Source organism: Procambarus clarkii, chromosome 26, assembly GCF_040958095.1.
Source record: "Procambarus clarkii isolate CNS0578487 chromosome 26, FALCON_Pclarkii_2.0, whole genome shotgun sequence".
Lineage (NCBI taxonomy): Eukaryota > Metazoa > Arthropoda > Malacostraca > Decapoda > Cambaridae > Procambarus > Procambarus clarkii.
The window spans coordinates 32,446,557-32,462,649 of record NC_091175.1 but is presented as its reverse complement, the minus strand read 5'-3'; the positions used below and the strand labels follow the sequence as shown (position 1 = coordinate 32,462,649).

Below are 16,093 nucleotides of genomic sequence, written 5' to 3'. Positions count from 1 at the left end.
GTAAAAAGAGAGCTTGGTACAAAAGGATTAAAAATGGGGAACATAAGAACAAATGCAACTGCAGAAAGCCTATTGGCCCATACGAGGCAGCTCCTATTTATAACCACCCAATCCCACTCGCCTGGCGTTCCGCGAGCGCTATGTCATGGGTTCGTATCCTGGCCGGGGAGGATTTACTGGGCGTAATTCCTTAACTGTAGCCTCTGTTTAACGCAACAGTAAAATGTGTACTTGGATGAAAAAACTATTCTTCGCGGCAGGGGATCGTATTCCAGGGACCCTTAGGATTAAGGACTTGCCCGAAACGCTACGCGTACTAGTGGCTGTACAAGAATGTAGCAACTCTTGTATATATCTCAAAAAAAAAAAAATATATATACATGTCCAACCCATGCTTGAAACAATCGAGGGACCCCACCTCCACAATGTTACGTGGCAATTGGTTCCACAAATCAACAACCCTGTTACTGAACCAGTATTTACCCAAGACTTTCCTAAATCTAAACTTATTCAATTTATACCCATTGTTTCGTGTTCTGTCTTATGTTGATACTTTTAATACCCTATTAATATCCCCTTTGTTATGTCCATTCACCCACTTGTAAACCTCTATCATGCCACCCCTAACTCTTCGCCTTTCCAGTGAATGCAACTTAAGCTTTGTTAATCTTTCTTCATATGAAAGATTTCTAATTTGGGGAATTAACTTAGTCATCCTACGCTGGACACGTTCAAGTGAATTAATATCCATTCTATAATATGGCGACCAAAACTGAACTGCAAAATCTAAATGGGGCCTAACTAGAGCAAGATATAGCTTGAGAACCACACCAGGTGTCTTGTTACTAACGCTGCGATTAATAAATCCAAGTGTCCGGTTTGCCTTATTACAAACATTTATGCATTGATCCTTTTGTTTTAAATTCTTACTAATCATAACTCCCAGATCCCTTTCGCAATCCGACTTCGCAATCTCAACACCATCTAGCTCATATCTTGTAACTCTATCATCATTACCTATCCTCAGAACTTTACATTTATCAGCATTAAACTGCATCTGCCAATCCTTTGACCATTTCAAAACCCTATCTAGATCAACTTGAAGTGATAGTGAGTCCTCCTCCGAATTAATTTCCCTACTGATTTTCGTATCATCGGCAAATTTGCAAATGTTGCTACTCAAACCTGAATCTAAATCATTTATATATATTATAAACTACAGAGGGCCCAGGATAGAGCCTTGAGGCACTCCACTTACAACATTTTCCCACTCTGACTTGACTCATTTATACTAACTCTCTGTTTCCTTTGATATAGCCATGCCCTAATCCAGCTTAATATAGCACCCCCAATACCATGAGCCTCTATCTTTTTAATCAGTCTTTCAGGTGGCACTGTATCAAAGGCTTTGCTAAAGTCAAGGTACACAACATCACAATCCTTACCACTATCAACTGCCTTAACTATGCTAGAATAAAAAGATAACAAATTTGTTAAACATGAACGGCCATTTATAAAACCATGTTGCGACTCAATTATTAATTTATGTTTTTCAAGATGAAGACGAATTTTATTTGCTATTATAGATTCGAGTAACTTACCCACAATAGACGTTAGGCTAATTGGTCGATAGTTAGACGCAAGTGATCTATCTCCTTTCTTAAAAACTGGTATCACATTAGCAGCTTTCCAAAGCTCTGGCACTCTGCCTGACTCTATTGATTTATTAAATATGGTTGACAGCGGGTCACAAAGCTCCTCTTTGCATTCTTTAAGCACCCTGGCAAACACTTCATCCGGCCCTGGGGATTTGTTTAGTTTGAGTTTTACTATTTGTTTAAGAACATCCTCCCTGGTAACTGCTAAACTCGTCAACCTGTCCTCGTCCCCACCCACATAGACTTGTTCGGCTGAAGGCATATTGTTAAGTTCCTCTTTAGTAAATACAGATACAAAATATTTATTAAAAATACTACTCATCTCTTCATCACTATCTGTTATTTGACCTGTCTCAGTTTTTAATGGACCTATCCGTTCCCTAGTCTTAGTACGATATAACTGAAAAAACCCTTTAGGATTTGTCTTTGCTTGCCCTGCTATGCGAACTTCAAAGTTTCTTTTTGCTTTCCTTATCTCTTTTTTAACATTTCTAACCAGTTGTACGAATTCCTTTTCTAAAGTGACCTCCCCATTTTTAATCCTTTTGTACCAAGCTCTCTTTTTACCTATAAGGTTCTTCAAATTCTTTGTTATCCACTTTGGGTCAATAGTATTCGATCTATTCAATTTGTATGGTATACTACGTTCCTGTGCTTTGTTTAGAATACTCTTAATTGAGTTATATATTGAATCCACATCGAAATACCCATTTACGTCAACTATCGCTGGGTTCATGTCTCGCTCCAAGACCGGCCCCCACCCCATACATAAGAACATAAGAACAAAGGTAACTGCAGAAGGCCTATTGGCCCATTCGAGGCAGCTCCTATTCTATAACCACCCAATCCCACTCATATACTTGTCCAACCCGCGCTTGAAACAATCGAGGGACCCCACCTCCACCACGTTACGCGGCAATTGGTTCCACAAATCAACAACCCTGTTACTGAACCAGTATTTACCCAAGTCTTTCCTAAATCTAAACTTATCCAATTTATACCCATTGTTTCGTGTTCTGTCCTGTGTTGATACTTTTAATACCCTATTAATATCTCCCTTGTTATGTCCATTCACCCACTTGTAAACCTCTATCATGTCGCCCCTAACTCTTCGCCTTTCCAGTGAATGCAACTTAAGCTTTGTTAATCTTTCTTCATATGAAAGATTTCTAATTTGGGGAATTAACTTAGTCATCCTACGCTGGACACGTTCAAGTGAATTTATATCCATTCTATAATATGGCGACCAAAACTGAACTGCATAATCTAAATGGGGCCTAACTAGAGCAAGATATAGCTTGAGAACCACACCAGGTGTCTTGTTACTAACGCTGCGATTAATAAATCCAAGTGTCCGATTTGCCTTATTACGAACATTTATGCATTGATCCTTTTGTTTTAAATTCTTACTAATAACAATTCACTTAGGGTATATTACACTAACAGTAGAAGTCTAAGAAATAAAATTAACGAATTAAATGCTCTTGTCTGCACAGAAAAAATAGATATTATTGCACTTACCGAAACGTGGATGAATGTAGAAAATAGAGAACTATTAGCTGAATATCAAATATATGGATTTAAACTATTTCACACAGATAGATATATTAGACGAGGAGGTGGAGTAGCCATATATGTTAGGGACAATTTGAAATGTAGTCTCAAAGAGGGAATCAAAACAGAGCCACACACAGAAACTATTTGGATTGAATTAAACGAAAAAGCTAATAATATTATAATAGGAGTAATATATAGGCCACCAAATTTAGACAGAATGGAAGCAAAGCATCTATGGGATGAAATATCTAGAGCATCTAGATCTAACAGTATTTATGTCATGGGTGACTTTAATTTTAGCGGAATAAACTGGTTGAACAAAACAGGGAATAGTGAAGCAGAAGATTTTCTAGAATTAATTGACGATTGCTTTCTTACGCAACACATTAAGGAACCAACACGGGAAAATAATATTTTAGATTTAGTGTTAACTAACAGGGAAACGCAAATTAATGACATCGAAATAGGGAGTGAGCTAGGGAGCAGTGATCACAAAGAAATCAGATTTAGCATAGAATGGAATAGACCAGTAGGAGAAAATTCTGTTAAAGTGCAAGATTTTCGAAAAGCTGATTTTAATAGCCTAAGAAATTTTTTGGGTCAAATTGATTGGAAAGTCTTGGGTATGGGGTGTGGGCCGGTCTTGGAGCGAGACATGAACCCAGCGATAGGTGACTTAAATGGGGATTTCAATGTGGATTCAATATATAACTTATTTAAGAATATTCTAAACAAAGCACAGGAACGTAGTATACCATACAAATTGAATAGATCGAATACTAATGACCCAAAGTGGATAACAAAGAATTTGAAGATCCTTATAGGTAAAAAGAGAGCTTGGTACAAAAGGATTAAAAATGGGGAGGTCACTTTAGAACAAGAATTCGTACAACTGGTTAGAAATGTTAAAAAAGAGATAAGGAAAGCAAAAAGAAACTATGAAGTTCGCATAGCAGGGCAAGCAAAGACAAATCCTAAAGGGTTTTTTCAGTTATATCGTACTAAGACTAGGGAAAGGATAGGTCCATTAAAAACTGAGACAGGTCAAATAACAGATAGTGATGAAGAGATGAGTAGTATTTTTAATAAATATTTTGTATCTGTATTTACTAAAGAGGAACTTAACAATATGCCTTCAGCCGAACAAGTCTATGTGGGTGGGGACGAGGACAGGTTGACGAGTTTAGCAGTTACCAGGGAAGATGTTCTTAAACAAATAGTAAAACTCAAACCAAACAAATCCACAGGGCCGGATGAAGTGTTTGCCAGGGTGCTTAAAGAATGCAAAGAGGAGCTTTGTGACCCACTGTCAACCATATTTAATAAATCAATAGAGTCAGGCAGAGTGCCAGAGTTTTGGAAAGTTGCTAATGTGATACCAGTTTTTAAGAAAGGAGATAGATCACTTGCGTCTAACTATCGACCAATTAGCCTAACGTCTATTGTGGGAAAGTTACTCGAATCTATAATAGCAAATAAAATTCGTCTTCATCTTGAAAAACATAAATTAATAATTGAGTCGCAACATGGTTTTATAAATGGCCGTTCATGTTTAACAAATTTGTTATCTTTTTATTCTAGCATTGTTGAGGCAGTTGATAGTGGTAAGGATTGCGATGTTGTATACCTTGACTTTAGCAAAGCTTTTGATACAGTGCCACATGAAAGACTGATTAAAAAGATAGAGTCTCATGGTATTGGGGGTGCTATATTAAGCTGGATTAGGGCATGGCTATACCAAAGGAAACAGAGAGTTAGTATAAATGGAATCAAGTCAGAGTGGGAAAATGTTGTAAGTGGAGTGCCTCAAGGCTCTGTCCTGGGACCTCTGTTGTTTATAATATATATAAATGATTTAGATTCAGGTTTGAGTAGCAACATTTGCAAATTTGCCGATGATACGAAAATCGGTAGGGAAATTAATTCGGAGGAGGACTCACTATCACTTCAAGTTGATCTAGATAGGGTTTTGAAATGGTCAAAGGATTGGCAGATGCAGTTTAATGCTGATAAATGTAAAGTTCTGAGGTTAGGTAATGATGATAGAGTTACAAGATACGAGCTAGATGGTGTTGTGATTGCGAAGTCGGATTGCGAAAGGGATCTGGGAGTTATGATTAGTAAGAATTTAAAACAAAAGGATCAATACATAAATGTTCGTAATAAGGCAAATCGGACACTTGGATTTATTAATCGCAGCGTTAGTAACAAGACACCTGGTGTGGTTCTCAAGCTATATCTTGCTCTAGTTAGGCCCCATTTAGATTATGCAGTTCAGTTTTGGTCGCCATATTATAGAATGGATATAAATTCACTTGAACGTGTCCAGCGTAGGATGACTAAGTTAATTCCCCAAATTAGAAATCTTTCATATGAAGAAAGATTAACAAAGCTTAAGTTACATTCACTGGAAAGGCGAAGAGTTAGGGGCGACTTGATAGAGGTTTACAAGTGGGTGAATGGACATAACAAGGGGGATATTAATAGGGTATTAAAAGTATCAACACAGGACAGAACACGAAATAATGGGTATAAATTGGATAAGTTTAGATTTAGGAAAGACTTGGGTAAATACTGGTTCAGTAACAGGGTTGTTGATTTGTGGAACCAATTGCCGCGTAACGTGGTGGAGGTGGGGTCCCTCGATTGTTTCAAGCGCGGGTTGGACAAGTATATGAGTGGGATTGGGTGGTTATAGAATAGGAGCTGCCTCGAATGGGCCAATAGGCCTTCTGCAGTTACCTTTGTTCGTATGTTCTTATGTTCTTAAGTTGCATTCACTGGAAAGGCGAAGAGTTAGGGGTGACATGATAGAGGTTTACAAGTGGGTGAATGGACATAACAAGGGGGATATTAATAGGGTATTAAAAGTATCAACACATGACAGAACACGAAACAATGGGTATAAATTGGATAAGTTTAGATTTAGGAAAGACTTGGGTAAATACTGGTTCAGTAACAGGGTTGTTGATTTGTGGAACCAATTGCCGCGTAACATTGTGGAGGTGGGGTCCCTCGATTGTTTCAAGCACGGGTTGGACAAGTATATGAGTGGGATTGGGTGGTTATAGAATAGGAGCTGCCTCGTATGGGCCAATAGGCCTTCTGCAGTTACCTTTGTTCTTATGTTCTTATGTTCTTATGTAATCATAACTCCCAGATCCCTTTCGCAATCCGACTTCGCAATCACAACACCATCTAGCTCGTATCTTGTAACTCTATCATCATTACCTAACCTCAGAAATTTACATTTATCAGCATTAAACTGCATCTGCCAATCCTTTGACCATTTCAAAACCCTATCTAGATCAACTTGAAGTGATAGTGAGTCCTCCTCCGAATTAATTTCCCTACCGATTTTCGTATCATCGGCAAATTTGCAAATGTTGCTACTCAAACCTGAATCTAAATCATTTTTATATATTATAAACAACAGAGGTCCCAGGACAGAGCCTTGAGGCACTCCACTTACAACACTTTTCCACTCTGACTTGATTCCATTTATACTAACTCTCTGTTTCCTTTGGTATAGCCATGCCCTAATCCAGCTTAATATAGCACCCCCAATACCATGAGACTCTATCTTTTTAATCAGTCTTTCATGTGGCACTGTATCAAAAGCTTTGCTAAAGTCAAGGTATACAACATCGCAATCCTTACCACTATCAACTGCCTCAACAATGCTGGAATAAAAAGATAACAAATTTGTTAAACATGAACGGCCATTTATAAAACCATGTTGAGACTCAATTATTAATTTATGTTTTTCAAGATGAAGACGAATTTTATTTGCTATTATAGATTCGAGTAACTTTCCCACAATAGACGTTAGGCTAATTGGTCGATAGTTAGACGCAAGTGATCTATCTCCTTTCTTAAAAACTGGTATCACATTAGCAACTTTCCAAAACTCTGGCACTCTGCCTGACTATTGATTTATTAAATATGGTTGACAGTGGGTCACAAAGCTCCTCTTTGCATTCTTTAAGCACCCTGGCAAACACTTCATCCGGCCCTGGGGATTTGTTTGGTTTGAGTTTTACTATTTGTTTAAGAACATCCTCCCTGGTAACTGCTAAACTCGTCAACCTGTCCTCGTCCCCACCCACATAGACTTGTTCAGCTGAAGGCATATTGTTAAGTTCCTCATTAGTAAATACAGATACAAAATATTTATTAAAAATACTACTCATCTCTTCATCACTATCTGTTATTTGACCTGTCTCAGTTTTTAATGGACCTATCCTTTCCCTAGTCTTAGTACGATATAACTGAAAAAACCCTTTAGGATTTGTCTTTGCTTGCCCTGCTATGCGAACTTCATAGTTTCTTTTTGCTTTCCTTATCTCTTTTTTAACATTTCTAACCAGTTGTACGAATTCCTGTTCTAAAGTGACCTCCCCATTTTTAATCCTTTTGTACCAAGCTCTCTTTTTACCTATAAGGTTCTTCAAATTCTTTGTTATCCACTTTGGGTCATTAGTATTCGATCTATTCAATTTGTATGGTATACTACGTTCCTGTGCTTTGTTTAGAATATTCTTAAATAAGTTATATATTGAATCCACATCGAAATCCCCATTTAAGTCACATATCGCTGGGTTCATGTCTCGCTCCAAGACCGGCCCACACCCCATACCCAAGCCTTTCCAATCAATTTGACCCAAAAAATTTCTTAGGCTATTAAAATCAGCTTTTCGAAAATCTGGCACTTTAACAGAATTTTCTCCTACTGGTCTATTCCATTCTATGCTAAATCTGATTTCTTTGTGATCACTGCTCCCTAGCTCACTCCCTATTTCGATGTCATTAATTTGCGTTTCCCTGTTAGTTAACACTAAATCTAAAATATTATTTTCCCGTGTTGGTTCCTTAATGTGTTGCGTAAGAAAGCAATCGTCAATTAATTCTAGAAAATCTTCTGCTTCACTATTCCCTGTTTTGTTCAACCAGTTTATTCCGCTAAAATTAAAGTCACCCATGACATAAATACTGTTAGATCTAGATGCTCTAGATATTTCATCCCATAGGTGCTTTGCTTCCATTCTGTCTAAATTTGGTGGCCTATATATTACTCCTATTATAATATTATTAGCTTTTTCGTTTAATTGTATCCAAATAGTTTCTGTGTGTGGCTCTGTTTTGATTCCCTCTTTGAGACTACATTTCAAATTGTCCCTAACATATATGGCTACTCCACCTCCTCGTCTAATATATCTATCTGTGTGAAATAGTTTAAATCCATTTATTTGATATTCAACTAATAGTTCTCTATTTTCTACATTCATCCACGTTTCGGTAAGTGCAATAATATCTATTTTTTCTGTGCAGACAAGAGCATTTAATTCGTTAATTTTATTTCTTAGACTTCTACTGTTAGTGTAATATACCCTAAGTGAATTGTTATTTTGCGGACCTTCTCTTTCCCTGATCGTTTTGCCAATTCCTTTCTCCCACAAACACATACTTTTATTACCTCCTTCCTCCAAATCAATTCCCATACCTCTATCTACTAACAGTTTAAACCCAAACAAACACCTCTAACCACTTCTTCCAACGAGTTCGCAACAGCAACAACCCCAGCTCTCGATAGATGCACCCCATCACGAGCATACATTTCATTTCTTCCATAGAAGTGTTCCCAGTTGTCTATGAAAGATATTGCATTTGATTTGCAATATCTTTCCAGCCGGCAATTGACACCAAGTGCCCTTGATATCCATTCATTTCCCACTCCCTTTCTTGGAAGAATGCCACATATGATCGGGATTCCTCCCTTGCTCCTAACTAATTCTATGGCTGTTTTATACCTCTGAATCAGTTCCTCACTCCTAACTCGACCAACATCATTTCCTCCCACGCTAATGCAAATAATGGGATTGTTCCCATTACCAGCCATAATATCATTCATGTTGTTTATAATATCACCAATGCCAGCTCCGGGATAGCAAACCCTTAACCTGTTCCCCCTATCTCTAGCACAAAACGCTCTATCCAAATACCTTATCTGGGAATCTCCCACAACTAATGTTTGCTTAGGTACTTCCTTTACTATCTGAGGGGCCTGCGCTTCCTTTCTCTTCGTTGCTTTCCCTTTTGCGCGATCCGCAGTCTCACCACAGCACTCCTCCTCCAAAACGTCAAATGAATTAGAAGTTGCTATGGCGTTTGAAGGCGGCTTTATCAAAGTCTTCTTAAGGCCCCTGTCTTTCACAACTCTCCAAGACGAGGTCCCTTTACTACTGGTCTCCTCCTTCGTTACTTCTCGTTGTTCTTTCAGCTGACGCACCTCCTCCCGCAGAGAGTCCAACTCTGTCCTCAGGGCTCCCACTAGAGTCACCAGGTCCTTAACTACAACTTCCATATTGCTATGATAATATAACAACACTCAGGAGCTCCGGTTAACACAACCTCTCACTGTGACTTCACCTGACTGACTGATATACCCAAGACTTTCCAATCAATTTGACCCAAATAATTTCTTAGGCTATTAAAATCAGCTTTTCGAAAATCTGGCACTTTAACATAATTTTCTCCTACAGGTCTATTCCATTTTATGCTAAATCTGATTTCTTTGTGATCACTGTTCCCTAGCTCACTCCCTATTTCAATGTCATTAATTTGTGTTTCCCTGTTAGTTAACACTAAATCAAAAAAAATTATTTTCCCGTGTTGGTTCCTTAATGTGTTGCGTAAGAAAGCAATCGTCAATTAATTCTAGAAAATCTTCTGATTCACTATTCCCTGTTTTGTTCAACCAATTTATTCCACTAAAATTAAAGTCACTCATGACATAAATACTGTTAGATCTAGATGCCCTAGATATTTCATCCCATAGATGCTTTGCTTCCATTCTGTCTAAATTTGGTGGCCTATATATAACTCCTATTATAATATTATTTGCTTTTTCGTATAATTCTATCCAAATAGTTTCTGAGTGTGGCTCAGTTTTGATTCCCTCTTTGAGACTACATTTCAAATTATCCCTGACATACATGGCTACTCCCCTTCCTCGTCTAATATATCTATCTGTGTGAAATAGTTTAAATCCATTTATTTGATATTCAGCTAATAGTTCTCTATTTTCTACATTCATCCACGTTTCGGTAAGTGCAATAATATCTATTTTTTCTGTGCAGACAAGAGCATTTAATTCGTTAATTTTATTTCTTAGACTTCTACTGTTAGTGTAATATACCCTAAGTGAACTGTTATTTTGAGGCCCTTCTCTTTCCCTGATCATTTTGCCAATTCATTTCTCCCACAAATACATACTTTTATTATCTCCTTCCTCCAAATCAATTCCCATACCTCTATCTACTAACAGTTTAAATCCAAACAAACACCTGTAACCACTTCTTCCAACGAGTTCGCAACAGCAACAACCTCAGCTCTCGATAGATGCACCCCATCACGAGCATACATTTCATTTCTTCCATAGAAGTGTTCCCAGTTGTCTATGAAAGATATTGCATTTGATTTGCAATATCTTTCCAGCCGGCAATTGACACCAAGTGCCCTCGACATCCATTCATTTCCCACTCCCTTTCTTGGAAGAATGCCACATTCGATCGGGATTCCTCCCTTGCTCCTAACTAATTCAATGGCTGTCCTGAATCTCTGTATTAGTTCCTCACTCCTAACTCGTCCAACATCATTACCCCCTGCACTAATACAAATAATGGGTTTGTTCCCATTTCCTGTCATAATATCATTCATGTTTCCAACAATATCACCAATTCCAGCTCCCGGGTAGCAAACCCTTAATCTGTTCCCCCTATCTCTGGCACAAAACGTTCTGTCTAAATACCTCACCTGGGAATCTCCCACAACCAAAATTCGCTTCGATTCTCCCTTTTCCTTTCGAGCAGTTTGAGGGACCTGCGCTTTAATGCTCCTCGTTACTTTGTCTTTGCCACCTCGTTGAACAACAGGTTCAACACAGCACTCGTCCTCTAATACGTCAAATGCATTAAAAGTCCTTAGGTGTAGGCTATTAGTTGTCGGTTTTGCCAAGGTCTTCTTAAGACCCCTGTCTTTCACAACTTGCCAAGACGAGGACTTCTTAATACTGGTCCCGTCAGTCCTTCTTAATGAGGTCCCGTCAACACTGGCCTCCTCCTTCGTTTCCTCCCGAAGTCCCAGCTGTCGCACCTCCTCCCGCAGGGAATCCATCTCTGCTCTCAGAGCTCCAACCATACTCATCAAATCCCTCACTAATCCCTCCATTATTGCAATAATAATGTTATTAGAATCGGAGCTCCAGCTAACACAACCTCTCACTGTGACTGCACCTGACTGACTCAGGTGCAGTCACAGTGTTCCTGTTCTAAAGTGACCTGGGGAGGTCACTTTAGAACAGGAATTCGTACAACTGGTTAGTAATGTTAAAAATGAGATAAGGAAAGCAAAAAGAAACTATGAAGTTCGCATAGCAGGGCAAGCAAAGACAAATCCTAGAGGGTTTTTTCAGTTATATCGTACTAAGACTAGGGAAAAGATAGGTCCATTAAAAACTGAGACAGGTCAAATAACAGATTGTGATGAAGAGATGAGTAGTATTTTTAATAAATATTTTGTATCTGTATTTACTAAAGAGGAACTTAACAATATGCCTTCAGCCGAACAATTCTATGTGAGTGGGGACGAGGACAGGTTGACGAGTTTAGCAGTTACCAGGGAGGATGTTCTTAAACAAATAGTAAAACTCAAACCAAACAAATCCCCATGGCCGGATGAAGTGTTTGCCAGGGTGCTTAAAGAATGCAAAGAGGAGCTTTGTGACCCACTGTCAACCATATTTAATAAATCTATAGAGTCAGTCAGAGTGCCAGAGTTTTGGAAAGTTGCTAATGTGATACCAGTTTTTAAGAAAAGAGATAGATCACTTGCGTCTAACTATCGACCAATTAGCCTAACGTCTATTGTGGGAAAGTTACTCGAATCTATAATAGCAAATAAAATTCGTCTTCATCTTGAAAAACATAAATTAATAATTGAGTTGCAACATGGTTTTATAAATGGCCGTTCATGTTTAACAAATTTGTTATCTTTTTATTCTAGCATAGTTGAGGCAGTTGATAGTGGTAAGGATTGTGATGTTGTGTACCTTGACTTTAGCAAAGCTTTTGATACAGTGCCACATGAAAGACTGATTAAAAAGATAGAGTCTCATGGTTTTGGGGGTGCTATATTAAACTGGATTAGGGCATGGCTATACCAAAGGAAACAGAGAGTTAGTATAAATGGAATCAAGTCAGAGAAAATGTTGTAAGTTGAGTGCCTCAAGGCTCTGTCCTGGGACTTCTGTTGTTTATAATATATATAAATGATTTAGATTCAGGTTTGATTTTGATTTTATAATATATATAAATGATTTTGATTCAGGTTAGCAACATTTGCAAATTTGCCGATGATACGAAAATCGGTAGGGAAATTAATTCGGAGGAGGACTCACTATCACTTCAAGTTGATCTTGATAGGGTTTTGAAATGGTCAAAGGATTGGCAAATGCAGTTTAATGCTGATAAATGTAAAGTTCTGAGGCTAGGTAATGATGATAGAGTTACAAGATACGAGCTAGATGGTGTTGAGATTGCGAAAGGGATCTGGGAGTTATGATTAGTAAGAATTTAAAATAAAAGGATCAATGCATAAATGTTTGTAATAAGGCAAATCGGACACTTGGATTTATTAATCGCAGAGTTAGTAACAAGACACCTGGTGTGGTTCTCAAGCTATATCTTGCTCTAGTTAGGCCATTTAGATTACGCAGTTCAGTTTTGGTCGCCATATTATAGAATGGTTATAAATTCACTTGAACGTGTCCAGCGTAGGATGACTAAGTTAATTCCCCATATTAGAAATCTTTCATATGAAGAAAGATTAACAAAGCTTAAGTTGCATTCACTGGAAAGGCGAAGAGTTAGGGGTGACATGATAGAGGTTTACAAATGGATGAATGGACATAACAGGGGGATATTAATAGGGTATTAAAAATATCAACACAAGACAGAATACGAAACAATGGGTATAAATTGGATAAGTTTCGATTTAGGAAAGACTTGGGTAAATACTGGTTCAGTAACAGGGTTGTTGATTTGTGGAACCAATTGCCGCGTAACGTGGTGGAGGTGGTGTCCCTCGATTGTTTCAAGCGCTGGTTGGACAAGTATATGAGTGGGATTGGGTGGTTATAGAATAGAAGCTGCCTCGTATGGGCCAATAGGCCTTCTGCAGTTACCTTTGTTCTTATGTTCTTAAGTATATGAGTGGGATTGGGTGGTTATAGATAGGAGCTGCCTCGAATGGGCCAATGGGCCTTCTGCAGTTACCTTTGTTCTTATGTTCTTAAGCTGTTGTTAACCTTAATAGCTATTGTTTATTTTAATGTTGTAGCTTTTGTTAATTTTAATGTTGTAGCTGTTGTTAATATAAATGTTGTATTTGTTCCTTATTTTAATGTTGTAGCTGTTGTTAATTTTAATGTTGTAGCTGTTGTTAATGTTAGTGTCACTGCTGTAGCTGTTGTTAATGTTTCTGTTGTAGCTGTTGTTAATGTTACTGTTGTAGCTGTTGTTATTGTTACTGTTGTAGCTGTTGTTAATGTTACTGCTGTAGCTGTTGTTAATGTTACTGTTGTAGTTGTTGTTAATTTTACTGTTATAGTTGTTGTTAAAATTGTTTTAACTGCTGTAGCTGCTGTTAACTTAACTATTATTAATGTTAACAACTACGAATTCAATATTCGTATTGTTGCTGCTTTTAATGTAACTTTTGGTAATGTTGCAAATTTTTATGATTCTGTTAATGTTGCTGTTGTAAACAATACAGTTACTAATATTACTGATGTTAATAATAATGTTGTTCATGTGGTTATTGGTGCTATTATTAATATTTATTTTGTTAATATTACTGTTGTTGCTGCTGTTAATGTTTCTGTTGTTAATATTGTGAATTTTTCTGATGAAAATATTGCTAATGTTGCGGTTTTTATTTTTATGCTGTTACTTTGATATTGGTACTGTTGTTGTTATTAATGTTACTGTTGTTAGTATTGTTATTAATTTTACTCCTGTGAATATTGTTTTTATTAATTTTACTGTTGTTATTAATGTTACTGTTGTTAATGCTGATGTTATTATTGTTACTGTTGTTTATGTTGTTGATATTACTGTTACTTATGTTAATGTTGTTGTTATTATTGTTACTGCTGTTAATATTGTTACTGCTGTTAATATTGTTACTGTTATTAATGTTAATGATATTAATGTTATTGTTATTAATGTTACTTTTTTAACGATAATGTTTTTAATGTTGCTGTTATTAATATTACTGTTGTTTATATTTGCTATTGTTAATATTAATGGTGTTAACATTACAGTTTTTAACGTTGCTGTTGACATCTAACATGGTAAAATTATTTTACCATGTCGTGGTACAGATAACTAGAGCGCGTCTGGGAACATCCAGCGCATAGGTTTGAACCCTCATCAACATCCTTGTGGATTTGTTCAATGGTTTTAAGCTGGAACTCCGTAAAACTGTAAATCCGCTGTGTTTACTGCGAAAGTGACTGTATTTTGCTTCCATGTTGTATTTGTGGGAAAGTTACTAGAATCAATAATTGCAAATACAATTCGTCTCCATCTTGAAAAACATAAATTAATAAATGAGTTGCAACATGGTTTTACAAATGGCCGTTCATGTTTAACAAATTTGCTAACTTTTTATTCCAGCATAGTTGAGGCAGTTGATAGTGGTAAGGATTGTGATGTTGTGTACCTTGACTTTAGCAAAGCTTTTGATACAGTGCCACATGAAAGACTAATTAAAAAAATAGAAGCTCATGGTATTGGAGGTGCTATATTAACTTGGATTATGGCATGGCTATTCCAAAGGGAACAGAGAGTTAGTATAAATGGGGTTAAGTCAGAGTGGGATAATGTTGTTAGTGGAATACCTTAGGGCTCTGTCCTGGGACCTCTGTTGTTTATAATATATATAAATGATTTAGATTCAGGTTTGAGTAGCAAAATCTGCAAATTTGCCGATGATACGAAAATCGGTAGGGAAATTAATTCGGAGGAGGACTCACTATCACTTCAAGTTGATCTAGATAGGGTTTTGAAATGGTCAAAGGATTGGCAAGTGCAGTTTAATGCTGATAAATGTAAAGTTCTGAGGCTAGGTAATGATGACAGTTACAAGATACGAGCTAGATGGTGTTGAGATTGCGAAGTCGGGACCTCATTAAGAAGGACTGACGGGACCAGTATTAAGAAGACCTCGTCTTGGCAAGTTGTGAAAGACAGGGGTCTTAAGAAGACCTTGGCAAAACCGAAAACTAATAGCCTACACCTAAGGACTTTTAATGCATTTGACGTATTAGAGGACGAGTGCTGTGGTGAACCTGTTGTTCAAAGAGGAGGCAAAGCAACGAGGAGCATTGAAGCGCAGGTCCCTCAAACTGCTCGAAAGGAAAAGGGAGAATCGAAGCGAATTTTGGTTGTGGGAGATTCCCAGGTGAGGTATTTAGACAGAACGTTTTGTGCCAGAGATAGGGGGAAACAGATTAAGGGTTTGCTATCCGGGAGCTGGAATTGGTGATATTGTTGGAAACATGAATGATATTATGACGGGAAATGGAAACAAACCCATTATTTGTATTAGTGCAGGGGGTAATGATGTTGGGCGAGTTAGGAGTGAGGAATTAATACAGAGATTCAGGACAGCCATTGAATTACCATAAGAACATAAGAACAAAGGTAACTGCAGAAGGCCTATTGGCCCATACGAGGCAGCTCCTAATCTATAACCACCCAATCCCACTCATATACTTGTCCAACCCGTGCTTGAAACAATCGAGGGACCCCACC

At 37.6% G+C, this 16,093-nt stretch overlaps 1 protein-coding gene across 1 annotated transcript in view; it reads left to right on the top strand.

Moving 5' to 3' along the window:
- The window catches only part of LOC138368909 (cellulose-binding protein A-like), a 54,646-nt gene that overhangs the window by 24,533 nt on the left and 14,020 nt on the right, over positions 1 to 16,093 (top strand). The window contains exon 12 of the mRNA XM_069331628.1: positions 13,710 to 13,994. Within this exon, the coding sequence (XP_069187729.1) occupies positions 13,710 to 13,994 (285 nt within the window). The remainder of the gene's footprint in view (positions 1 to 13,709; positions 13,995 to 16,093) is intronic.